Source organism: Schistocerca americana, chromosome 8, assembly GCF_021461395.2.
Source record: "Schistocerca americana isolate TAMUIC-IGC-003095 chromosome 8, iqSchAmer2.1, whole genome shotgun sequence".
In the NCBI taxonomy this organism is placed as follows: domain Eukaryota; kingdom Metazoa; phylum Arthropoda; class Insecta; order Orthoptera; family Acrididae; genus Schistocerca; species Schistocerca americana.
The window spans coordinates 202,729,885-202,742,584 of record NC_060126.1 but is presented as its reverse complement, the minus strand read 5'-3'; the positions used below and the strand labels follow the sequence as shown (position 1 = coordinate 202,742,584).

General features: G+C 36.3%; 1 protein-coding gene across 1 annotated transcript in view; it reads left to right on the top strand.

The window, feature by feature from the left end:
* LOC124545168 (regulatory protein zeste-like) overlaps nucleotides 1–8,920 on the top strand; it is a 117,229-nt gene extending 108,309 nt beyond the window's left edge. The window contains exon 6 of the mRNA XM_047124004.1: nucleotides 5,369–8,920. Within this exon, the coding sequence (XP_046979960.1) occupies nucleotides 5,369–5,408 (40 nt within the window). The 3' untranslated portion in view covers nucleotides 5,409–8,920. The remainder of the gene's footprint in view (nucleotides 1–5,368) is intronic.
* Nucleotides 8,921–12,700: the final 3,780 nt, after the last annotated feature.

Sequence of the window (12,700 nt, the reverse complement as noted above, 5' to 3'; positions counted from 1 at the left end):
TATTAGCCCTCGCCTTTTTACCTACTTGATCGTCTGCTGCCTTCACTACTTCATCTCTCAGAGCTACCCATTCTTCTTCTACCGTATTTCTTTCCCCCATTCCTGTCAGTTGTTCCCTTATGCTCTCCCTGAAACTCTGTACAACCTCTGGTTCTTTCAGTTTATCCAGGTCCCATCTCCTTAAATTCCCACCTTTTTGCAGTTTATTCAGTTTCAATCTGCAGTTCATAACCAATAGATTGTGGTCAGAATCCACATCTGCCCCTGGAAATGTCTTACAATTTAAAACCTGGTTCCTAAATCTCTGTCTTACCATTATATAATCTATCTGATACCTTTCAGTATCTCCAGGATTCTTCCATGTATACAACCTTCTTTTATGATTCTTGAACCAAGTGTTAGCTATGATGAAGTTATGCTCTGTGCAAAATTCTACCAGACGGCTTCCTCTTTCATTTCTTCCCCTCAACCCATATTCACCTACTATGTTTCCTTCTCTCCCTTTTCCTACTGACGAATTCCAGTCACCCATGACTATTAAATTTTCATCTTCCTTCACTACCTGAATAATTTCTTTTATTTCATCATACATTTCATCAATTTCTTTGTCATCTGCAGAGCTAGTTGGCATATAAACTTGTACTACTGTAGTAGGCATGAGCTTAGTGTCTATCTTGGCCACAATAATGCGTTCACTATGCTGTTTGTAGTAGCTAACCCGCACTCCTATTTTTTTTTATTCATTATTAAACCTACTCCTGCATTACCCCTATTTGATTTTGTATTTATAACCCTGTAATCACCTTACCAAAAGTCTTGTTCCTCTTGCCACCGAACTTCACTAATTCCCACTACATCTAACTTTAACCTATCCATTTCCCTTTTTAAATTTTCTAACCTACCTGCCCGATTAAGAGATCTGACATTGCACACTCCGATCCGTAGAACGCGTTTTCTTTCTCCTGATAACGACGTCCTCTTGAGTAGTCCCCGCCCGGAGATCCGAATGGGGGACCATTTTACCTCCGGAATATTTTACCCAAGAGGACACCATCATCATTTAATCATACAGTAAAGCTGCATGTCCTCGGGAAAAATTACGGCTGTAGTTTCCCCTTGCTTTCAGCCGTTCGCAGTACCAGCACAGCAAGGCCGTTTTGGTTAATGTTACAAGGCCAGATCAGTCAATCATCCAGACTGTTGCCCCTGCGACTACTGAAAAGGCTGCTGCCCCTCTTCAGGAACCACATGTTTGTCTGGCCTCTCAACAGATACCCCTCCATTGTGGTTGCACCTACGGTACGGCCATCTGTATCGCTGAGGCACGCAAGCCTCCCCACCAACGGGAAGGTCCATGGTTCATGGGGGGATTGATACATGTTCAATTACATGAAAGTTCCTAAATGCAATGTAACATATACCGTACAGTTAAAAGGAAGTCACGCTTGATCAAGGTTCGTGTCACCTTCCATTTTTAACCAGGCATGACGTCTGAGACAAGAAAGAAATAATAATAATAATAATAATAATAAATTCATTATAATCTTCAGTTATTTAAATTGTTTAAAAACATATTTCTTCCTCTTCTAGTTTTTCATATTATTGTAGAGTATTATTACATTCTGCTATTATGTGAAAGTTTCCACATTATTCCAAAGATATTTCATTATTTCTAAAATTTTATTTAAAGATAGTTCATAACAACACTCATGTTATCTAGATTCAGCTTTTACAAAATCTTTGTGGGCTTTCGTCAGGGGGGGGCTTCTTTGAAATTCTGTTATGTCGTGAATAGTATCAGTCTCATTGCCTTCTGGCAAAGTGTCGAGATGATGTGGGTGTCTCATAGGTGCACCTGAATTGCGGCCGCCTCTGCATGCCTTCTGCCTGGTGTGAGGGTCGGTGACTCATGGTGGTAAGCAGACTGCCGTTTGACTCTTGGTGCATTCAGTCTTGTCCAGATTCATGAAGCATCAGCTGCTGGACACATGTTTTTCGTCAAGTCTGTTCTGCAACTGCCGAGACCACGTCCAGCAGTTGATGCTTTACAAATCTGGGCAAAGTCAAATGTGACAAGAGTCTAATGGCAGTCTGCGAGGTCACCAATCCTTGCACCAGAGGAGAGTGGTGGAGACAGGTGATCGCTGCTCAGATATGTATATATGGAATGCCTGCATAATCTCTAAACTTAGAAGAGAATGAGAGTTATGCTCATAGAAACATTGCATAATTTTGGTGCAACCATGTGGATGGAAGTGCAAAAAGATTTACTCAGCAATGTTGTTGTTTTTGTTGTGGTATTCAGTCCAGAAACTGGCTTGATGCAGCTCTCCATGCTACTCTATCCTGTGCAAGCTTCTTCATCTCCCAGTACCTACTGCAACCTACATCTTCTGAATCTGTTTAGTGTATTCATCTCTTGGTCACCCTCTACGATTTTTACCCTCCACACTGCCCTGCAATACTAAATTGGTGATCCCTTGATGCCTCAGAATATGTCCTAACAAGAGATGCCTTCTTCCAGTCAAGTTGTGCCACAAATTCCTCTTCTCCACAATTCTGTTCAATACCTCCTCGTTAGTTATGTGATCTACCCATCTAATCTTCAGCATTCTTCTGTAACATCACCTTTTGAAAGCTTCTATTCTCTTCTTGTCTAAACTGTTTATCATCCACGTTTCACTTCCATACATGGCTACACTCCATACAAATACTTTCAGAAACAACTTCCTGACACTTAAATCAATACTCGATGTTAACAAATTTCTCTTCTTCGGAAATGCTTTCCTTGCCACTGCCAGTCTACATTTTATATCCTCTCTACTTCGACCATCATAAGTTATTTTGCTCCCCAAATAGCAAAACTCCTTTACTATTTTAAGTGTCTCATTTCCTAATCTAATTCCCTCAGCATCACCCGATTTAATTCGACTACATTCCATTATCCTCGTTTTGCTGTTGTTGATGTTCATCTTATATCCTCCTTTTAAGACACTGTCCATTCCGTTCAACTGCTCTTCCAAGTCCTTTGCTCTCTGACAGAATTACAATGTCATTGGCGAACCTCAAAGTTTTTATTTCTTCTCCATGGATTTTAATTCCTACTCCAAATTTTTCTTTTGTTTCCATTACTGCTTGCTCATTATACAGATTGAATAAAATTGGGGATAGGCTACAACCCTGTCTCACTCCCTTCCCAACCACTGCTTCCCTTTCATGCCCCTCAACTCTTATAACTGCCATCTGGTTTCTGTACAAATTGTAAATAGCCTTTCGCTCCCTGTATTTTATACCTGCCACCTTCAGAATTTGAAAGAGAGTATTCCAGTCAACATTGTCAAAAGCTTTCTCTAAGTCTACAAATGCTAGAAACGTAGGTTTGCCTTTTCTTAATCTTTCTTCTAAGATAAGTCGTAAGGTTAGTCTTGCCTCACGTGTTCCGACATTTCTACGGAATCCAAACTGATCTTCCCCTAGGTCCGCTTCTACCAGTTTTTCCATTCGTCTGTAAAGAATTCGAGTTAGTATTTTGCAGCTGTGACTTATTAAACTGATAGTGCTGTAATTTTCACATCTGTCAACACCTGCTTTCTTTGGGATTGGAATTATTATATTCTTCTTGAAGTCTGAGGGTATTTCGCCTGTCTCATACATCTTGCTCACCAGATGGAAGAGTTTTGTCTTAGCTGGCTCTCCCAAGGCTATCATATGTGCCTTAAATGTCTACATTCACATTGGTCCAGAGCCAGTTAAAAAAAAAGTTTAATCCCAGAGCCAGTGTGACTTGTTCTACTTTTCAGGCAGGGCAGCTTCTTTAAAAATTTTCAAAATTTATGGAATTGGTGTGACAAAATTGTTAAACAACTGCAGCAAGAAATTAGACAAAAAAGTTAAGATGAACATTGTTACTCAAACTTAATACATTGAAAATTAGAATTTCTTCTTTTAAGATGATGTAGTAATACTGTTTGGTACTGATAAACAGTAACAAGTTAGGACTGTCATTTTCTTGCAAAAAAGTGGCAAGTATAGCAAAATAAATTCAGACATTTCACCAAATTTTAATCAGTAAACTGTTTCACATAAATTAAAAAGGAACAAAATATCTGGAACATATCCAAAGACAGAGCATTCTAAAATTTTCCCAAAAATTGCTGGTGAAGAACAGCAAATGAGGTGCCATCTTTGGCAGGCTTTATCTCATGCTGTATTGTTTTGTGATAAAACAAAAAATGTTTTTTCCTTGTCCTGATTATTAACAGTGTTAAATTCAATAACACCTGGGACTATGAAGATAGCACCCCAGCCTGAATTGATAAGGACCACATTTAACCCCTCACAGTTTAAAAACAGAAAAATTCTAGTAATAATAGATTAGTGCACTGAGCAGATGTTAATTAATTAATGTTAAGCATGCATTTAGGTGTACTTTACAAGATTCATAGCATGAAACTTACAACAAGAGGCAGTAAATGTTAGGAGGCATTGTTGTAAAGTAAGTACTGTTTTGAAATTCCACTGCTGCAGCACCACATTGGCATTTGGCATGTGCGCACTGTGTACCACACACTGTTGGCTAGCCACAGGTGCTGGTACAGAGTCATTCAGTGTGTTTACATTTGTGAGTATTTGAAATACCTCCTCCAATTGCGAATCCCATCAACTGTCAAATTTGTGCTGTGGTTTGCTTTCTTAGTGTTAAAGGCATGATACCAGAAGAAATTCATCATCAGATCAGTGAAATGTGTGGAAAAAACATTGCCCATCATTTTTCCAAAAAAATGAGAAATGTCAAGATGAGTGGTTTTTGAAATTATTACGGTACTTGCTGCAGTAGTTGACTAACCAGGCTGCAGGTTTCTTAGAAGATAGTATTCAAAAGCCGGTTGTATGATCTGATAAGTGCCTTAGTATTTTTGGGAATTATGTAGAAAAGTAGAATAAAGGACAGACTTTCATGTAAAACTAAAATTGCTAAGAGAAGTCTTCATGCTTTATTTTTATTTCAGAATGATACTTAAAAAGCAAGCACACCCTGTATATCAATATGCAGTGAATGCCATTTTCATAAGTTGGCTCCAAATAAATGAGTGTGTGTCGTAACCCAACACAGTTGGTACAGAGCACCCGCGCTCGTACCAACCCCCCCCCCCCCCCCCCCCCTCTCCCTTTCCCCGCCCCACACACACACCTGACTGAAGGAGTTCCAGTTATCAGACTAGACTCTCACTGCCATTTAAGCGTTTTGGTTTTTAGTGGTATTATTGATAATTTGGTAACTAATTTAATTAAATATATGAGGAGAAGAGGAATTTACTGTACAAGAAAGTAATCTTTGATTTCTTCTTTTCTATCATTCTTATTTCAGGGAACTGATTCCTGATGATAACTCTGAAATGGAACTTTGATCGGTGATATGAAGTATGTCAGGATACTGGCAAAACGAGGATGTTTGTGGATGTTATTTAAAGTGTGTCATTAGTCCATCAAGACATAAGCACAACATTAAATGTTTTTATATACATTTTTAGAAATAATGTGATCATCAAAATCCACTTATCATAATGTGACGTGTGAAATATATGTCCATAACTTAAGTCGTAAGAGTGAAGTTTGATTGTGTGACAATATCATTATGAAATTAAATGATTGAATCTGTATGAAAGCACACATATGTATAGGGAATCGTACTGCAGCATTAAAAATGTATTGCACTTTTTGTTGTTTTCATTTGAAAGTTTGGAATTAATTTCTTTCTTGTTTATTGCTTTTCTTTGTTTTAACACCTTAATAAATGACATTTTCTGGAACAAAAGGCAAACTTAAGTACTTATATTTCCATCATATATGTAGCCTTTTATTTTGTGTTAAATTGATGAAAATGATAGGTAATAGAACAATCTGTAACTCATACAGAACATTTAGTATTGTTTGTATCGCACTTTAGGAATTGTAATATATCCTGTATGGTTTTTCATTGTATAAATTTATAATTCTCCAACATTCAGACTTAACTCACTTTACTGCATGCAAAGTGTCCCTCCAAAACTTAAGATAATTATTTAGTTTTGGTATAGCTGTTTGTACTGAACCCAAGATGCTATTTGTTGATAAAAGAATGTACAGGGGGGTTGAATCTGAATCTATAACTGTGACTGTCAGCTATTTGTTTACTGGTGTATTTTATTGTTACCATTATCATCCATTAAAATGTCATGAATGCTTTTGAAGAAACTGATGCTACTGGGGATAAATGGGGAATATTAAAGTATTGCTCTTTAGCAAGAAACTTCAAGCTTATGATTGGTTATGTTGTTCATAGTTACGGTTAGTTCCTTGCCAGGCAGTCATCTTTAATTTGCTAAGAAGAGTTATACAAACATTTTCAAATCACATTGGGAAAACTTTCTTTGCAGCTCTGTGAACATATTTTGTGTACTGTTGTCTTTCATGTAATAACTGACTGTTCTTTTGTTCTAAGAATCTTTTGTGTTAAATTTATTTATTTGTGTGCTTTCTCTCTGCTGATGGAGACTGTTTATGTGTGTACTACCTGTGTATTGATGGAGGATACGTATTGTTGATATGGAGGAAAAGTTTCTGACACTATGAAAGGTTTCTTGCATTACTAATTAATACCTGTTATACATTAATTGTTATGACGTGTGTGTTTGGGGTTCAAAACAATGGAGTGAAATGACTTAGAAGTAGAATAGAAATTAATGTAAGATAATTTTTCTGGGTGAAGCACCTGTATTCTGTGCTCACAGAGACTAATTCATGAGTGTGTATTTTGCTCAGCATTTGCTGCTAATAATATGTAGGTATGAGTGGTTTATTTCTGTGTAGTGCTTCAATAATTATGAACTTTAAAACTATTTGTAGAGCAGTGCAATTAGTTAATGATAGTGACAAAGTGGGAGTATGACAGTGCTCTATAGTATTCTCAGTATTTTGTTATGCGTAAAACAAAGCTTGTTTCAGTTAAGGTAGGCTGAATGCTTCAGGATTTGCAAATCTAATTGCTCCCATTTATTCTCAGAATAATTTTTCTATCTTCTTTGACTTACTTATTTCACTCTTTACATTCATGTCGGATTAATATATACACAAGTGTAGTGCTTGCAACACATGGTGTTTTGGACAGCAGAAAACTTTAGCTCTTGATGGTATAATCATGTTTACTGCAGGTATCCTAGATGTTAGAGCCAAGCATATACAAATCACTTTCCTCTGTTCCTTGGGAATGTCTTCCAAGTTGGTTGAAGTCAGTTCCTCTCTCTCTCCCTCTCTCTCTCTCTCTCTCTCTCTCTCTCTCTCTCTCCCCACAACAATAATCTTTTGTTGTTGGTGAGAACATGCATTTATATGCTTTCACCATTGTTTCTTGATTTATATCTGCTAAATTTGGTTGTGTAAGAAGCATCAGAGATTCTCCTCTGTACTTTGCCATTCGTGAATTGCTTTAATCAAAGAATGATGACCCAGTATGCAAGTCCTTATGACGGGTTAACATAGTGCGTTTTTAATTAACTTCTTATGGTTGGGGTTCATAGTTATCTAAAATATTGTAAATGACAGCATAGTCACCCTTGAATGTAAAAGTTATTTGTTTGTAAATAAATAATGCATTTCCATATCAATGCTGAGGAACTGATGATAGACCGCTACATATTGTTACTGTGTTCCTACTGGTTCATTTTTCATAAACAAAATATGTGACAGAGTGCTAATGTAAATGGCTTTTAATGAGATTTCAAGGAAAAACACATTCATATAGGTTGTTATTCTGTCAACCTCCTGGTATCTGCTTCCATAATAGGCAACAGGCACCCACATGTGAACAGGAGTTTTGTCTGTAACAAATCTACAGATGAATTTCTGACACTTCTCTTCTCTTCTTCCTTCTTTCTCCTCCTTTCTCTCTCTCTCTCTCTCTCTCTCTCTCTCTCTCTCTTTCTCTCTCTCTCTTGTCTGATAATGTGAATTTTAACAGGAATATTGTAGTCAATTTTTGAAAAAGAGAAATGTAACGGATTTTTGTGGGAAGTGTCACCCAGAAATGTTACATGATACCATGTAATATAGTGTAGCATTCTGTGTACAAGAATATCATTTATGGAGTTTCCATTATTTTCTTCATACATTTAGTTTCGTGGGTTGTGTTCTATGAATTTTTCTTCGAGAAACTTTGTGAACAAAATTGTCTATTTCATGTCATACTGCTATGAAATTTGTCTAGTACATGACTATAAATAAATGAATTATTTTATTTGTATGAACAGTTGTAGAAACCTTGTTGGCTTCTTAGCCACAGGTATCTTTACTAATAAAGGAGTTTTTATACACCTAACTGTAAATGTGTTATAGTTAAATTATTATTTAAGCTTTATGTCCCGTATTTCCTCAGATATATGTCTGATATATTGGCCACAATGGTAAAAACAGAAAATCTGCTCAGACATTGTTTATTTTTATTATTATTATTATTATTTATTTATTTCATTTCAAGAGTGACCATTCACAGATGGACCGTCGAGATAGAAAAATGATTTTGGTGTACTATACATGTGTTCTACCATACACTGTATGGTGGTCTGCATAATTAACTACACTCCAGGGATGTACCTAGTGTGATGTTCTATATACTGAAAAATTCACTCTACATTTAGTACAATAACATGTAATGAACTTTTTGTATGAAATATAGACAAGCTTCTCCAAACATAAACTTTGACATGTGGCAGGTTAATATTTGTGGGTTGCATAATAAATAGATGTCCCTTAGTGCTACAGTGGGGTAGAGACAGTACAGTGTTCAGTGGTCACCCACGTGAACATTTCTGATATGTATACTGCACGCGAAAAAACACTGTAGTGTCGTTTTAGCTACTAAAGACCAGGAAATTAAAAAAAAGGGAAACAAATATATTTATTGGGGAAATCACAATAACTAAGTCAAGAATAATATTATATTATCCTTGATGCAAGAAATGAGTCATTGAAAAAAAGTTGTCTTAACACTTCATGTGTTCGAACAATAAATTTTATTCCTAAAACTGAAGACTTCTCATTTAGGTTAACACACAACAAAATTGTATAGCAATTTAAGTTATGGTTCTTGTGTCTCCGGTCTTCCTAAAAATAAACAAGATTCTTGCTGTGACAGTAAAGTAGTTCATGTTTTTGAAGAGCAGTACTATATATAAATGTAAGGGAAAAAATACAAATAAAACAGAAACTAGTTTGAAGCCCTAATCAAGAGATGTTACTGTGTGATTAAAATAGCATTATCATAATAGAGGTACAGGGACAATGTTAGTGAATAATGTTCCCGTAAGATGTGTTTATGGGATTGATTAGAAGTTGTGTGGTGCTCATTGCTGGAAAATGTAACAGGGTTGCTAGATAAATAATTCTTTGTCTTACCACCATCATGTGTGTGCTGATGGTGGTCAGTACTGTACATGTCATGCAAATGTTGATATCCAGTATTGTATTTGTGTGTTCAAAGGTTAAGAGCAGCTTTAGGATGACCAATCACTAGCACACTGTAAATTTGTTGGAGTAACAAATTAACATTCTTCAACTTACACAATGCTTATGAAATTTAAGCACTATTAGGTCCCCTCTCATGCAAGCAATTTCTTAGAGCATCTGCGGATACCAAAATTGTTATGCCCCCTGTAACTGTAACCAGTGTCAGAGTGTAAGGGAGCTCAAAAATATTTTCTTGATATTTGTACTGTAGAGCAACATCATCTTGTTGTCTTCAATATTTTCATTTGTATTCGCTTTCCTCAAGCTCCCCGATCTCTCTCAACAGATTGTGCCACAATATTGTTACAGTTTGTTTTGTAACCTTTCATCTTAATTAACTTCTGTCAGTGTAAATTATTTTTTTTACATGGTTCGTTGTTCTTTGATTGAGTTTGTGTGGATTTTTGAAATAGTGTTGAAGAGCACAGTGGCTGTATTTCCTTGCCTGTGTTTGTACTACATTACATACAGGCAAATAAGCTTTATTGGCAGCCACAGTCTCCAAAAGAGTCACGGTCTCCAACAACATGCCCATTTCAAAATAATCGAACTATGAAGCATTCATTTTAACAATTGTCAGAATCTCAAAAAGTCTAATTACATTTTTTGACATGCCAAATCAAACCACTACTGAAACATGTTTCCATCCAGTTCTTTATAATAATTGGCAGTTGACTTTCTTTGAAACAGTACCACACAATTTTCAGTGGTTCCTGCCACCACACTTGCAGACATAACTGACCTGCTGCCTTTTCTGAAGATTAAATTGCATGGATGACTGTACCATCTGTCCTTTTATTTAAAATATGACCTGTATTTTCCTTCATTGGATATGATACGAAATATTTTCAAAATTACCTTGTGGTATTTCTATTAGAAAATTATGTGATTCAGTTGCAGCATTACCTCACAGCACTTTTTGTTCTTGAATTATAAAAATTCACTAGAATTTTCACCAGTCATACTCCGGTTATGAAAATATCTGCCTGTAGGTTAGCCTTTACAGTATTGACAACAGACTGCACTTTTTCCTCCTCATAATAATAATAATAATAATAATAATAATAATAATAAACCCCGTGGAGGCCCGGGAAAAGAATAGGCCTCCGGTATGTTCTGCCAGTCGTAAAAGGCGACGAAAAGAACAAACCACTAATAGGGCTAACCCCCCTTTTAGTGTGATTAGTTGGTTCAGGACAGAACTAAAGAAGCCTCGGACAAGCGCCGTCATGGTCGGGGATGTCGCTTGAACCCTATGCCCGTCCACAATTGTAACGACGCTGCTAGTCAACTGGAAAATGATTTAAATCCAAATAGAGGTGTTTTGCAGGATATGCTTCCTGCAACCACCCTAGAAGGAAAACAAAGACAGAGGATGAGATGGTCAGATGAAGTTAACTGACACCTCATGTTCTGTTATTACCAAGCAACAAACCTAGGAGCCAACACTACTGGATACAGGTCACAAGTGTACACAACATTTATTACCATACACCCAGAATTAAAATTTTTAACAGGACGACGACTAGCTGATCAGATCCTTGTAGTAATCAAAAATAACAGGATACCCCAGTCAGAATTAGAAAACATCAAACAACAAGTACAACAAATACTGGAACAAAATAATGTGCAATCAGAAGAAGAAGAAAATACAGTAATGGACTCAAACATCCCAGAGCAAACAAACAAAGAACAACACGCATCAATTAAACAATCAGAGGAAAACAAAATTTTAAGACAGCCACCAGAACAAGCACAAATAGAACACGAAGTGACACACATGTTAGATATAGAAGAAACATTTCAGCTAACATATATAGAATACAAAGACACAAATACAGACATTAGACCATTCTTGCATAGACCGCCAAATAACCCACAAGTCGAAACAACAATAAAAACTATCAACACAATCATACACAACAAAATAAATGAAAACACAACTATGGAAGAGTTACAACTACTGGTTTATATAGGAGCACTCACTACACTAAATATACACACTAGGCAGAGATCAGGACCAACCAACACACAGAAGAAACCCACAAAACCAGCATGACAACACAGGCTGCAGATCAGAATAGAAAAACTTAGAAAAGACATCGGACAGCTAACACAATTTATAAGAAATGAAATGTCACAAAAAAAAAAAAAAAAAAAACAAACGAAAAAGTTTAGGTAAAGTCTCACAACAAGAAGCGATAGAGCAATTAGATGAAAAGAAGCAGAAATTACAAGCATTGGCCAAACGACTTAGAAGATACAAAAAAAGTGAAAATAGAAGGAAACAGAACCAAAGATTCAACACAAACCAAAAGAAATTTTACCAGACAATAGATAACACACACATTAAAATAGACAATCCACCAAACATAACAGACATGGAACACTTCTGGAGCAACATATGGTCAAACCCGGTACAACATAACAGACATGCACAGTGGATACAAGCAGAAACAGATACATACAAGATGATACCACAAATGCCTGAAGTGATAATTTTGCAACATGAAGTCACCCGAGCAATTAATTCTACTCACAATTGGAAAGCCCCTGGAAAAGATAAAATAGCAAATTTCTGGCTAAAGAAATTCACCTCAACACATTCACATCTAACTAAATTATTTAACAGTTACATTGCAGACCCACACACATTCCCTGATACACTTACACATGGAATAACTTATCTGAAACCTAAAGATCAAGCAGACACAGCAAACCCAGCTAAATATCACCCCATAACGTGCCTACCAACAATATACAAAATATTAACTTCAGTCATTACACAGAAATTGACACATACAACACAGAACAAAATTATAAATGAAGAACAAAAAGGCTGTTGCAAAGGAGCACGAGGATGTAAAGAGCAACTGATAATAGATGCAGAGGTGACATATCAAGCTAAAACTAAACAAAGGTCACTACACTATGCATACATTGATTACCAAAAAGCTTTTGATAGTGTACCCCACTCATGGTTACTACAAATATTGGAAATATACAAAGTAGATCCTAAATTGATACAGTTCCTAAACATAGTAATGAAAAATTGGAAAACCACACTTAATATCCAAACAAATTCAAATAACATCACATCACAGCCAATACAGATTAAGCGTGGAATATACCAAGGAGACTCATTAAGTTCTTTCTGGTT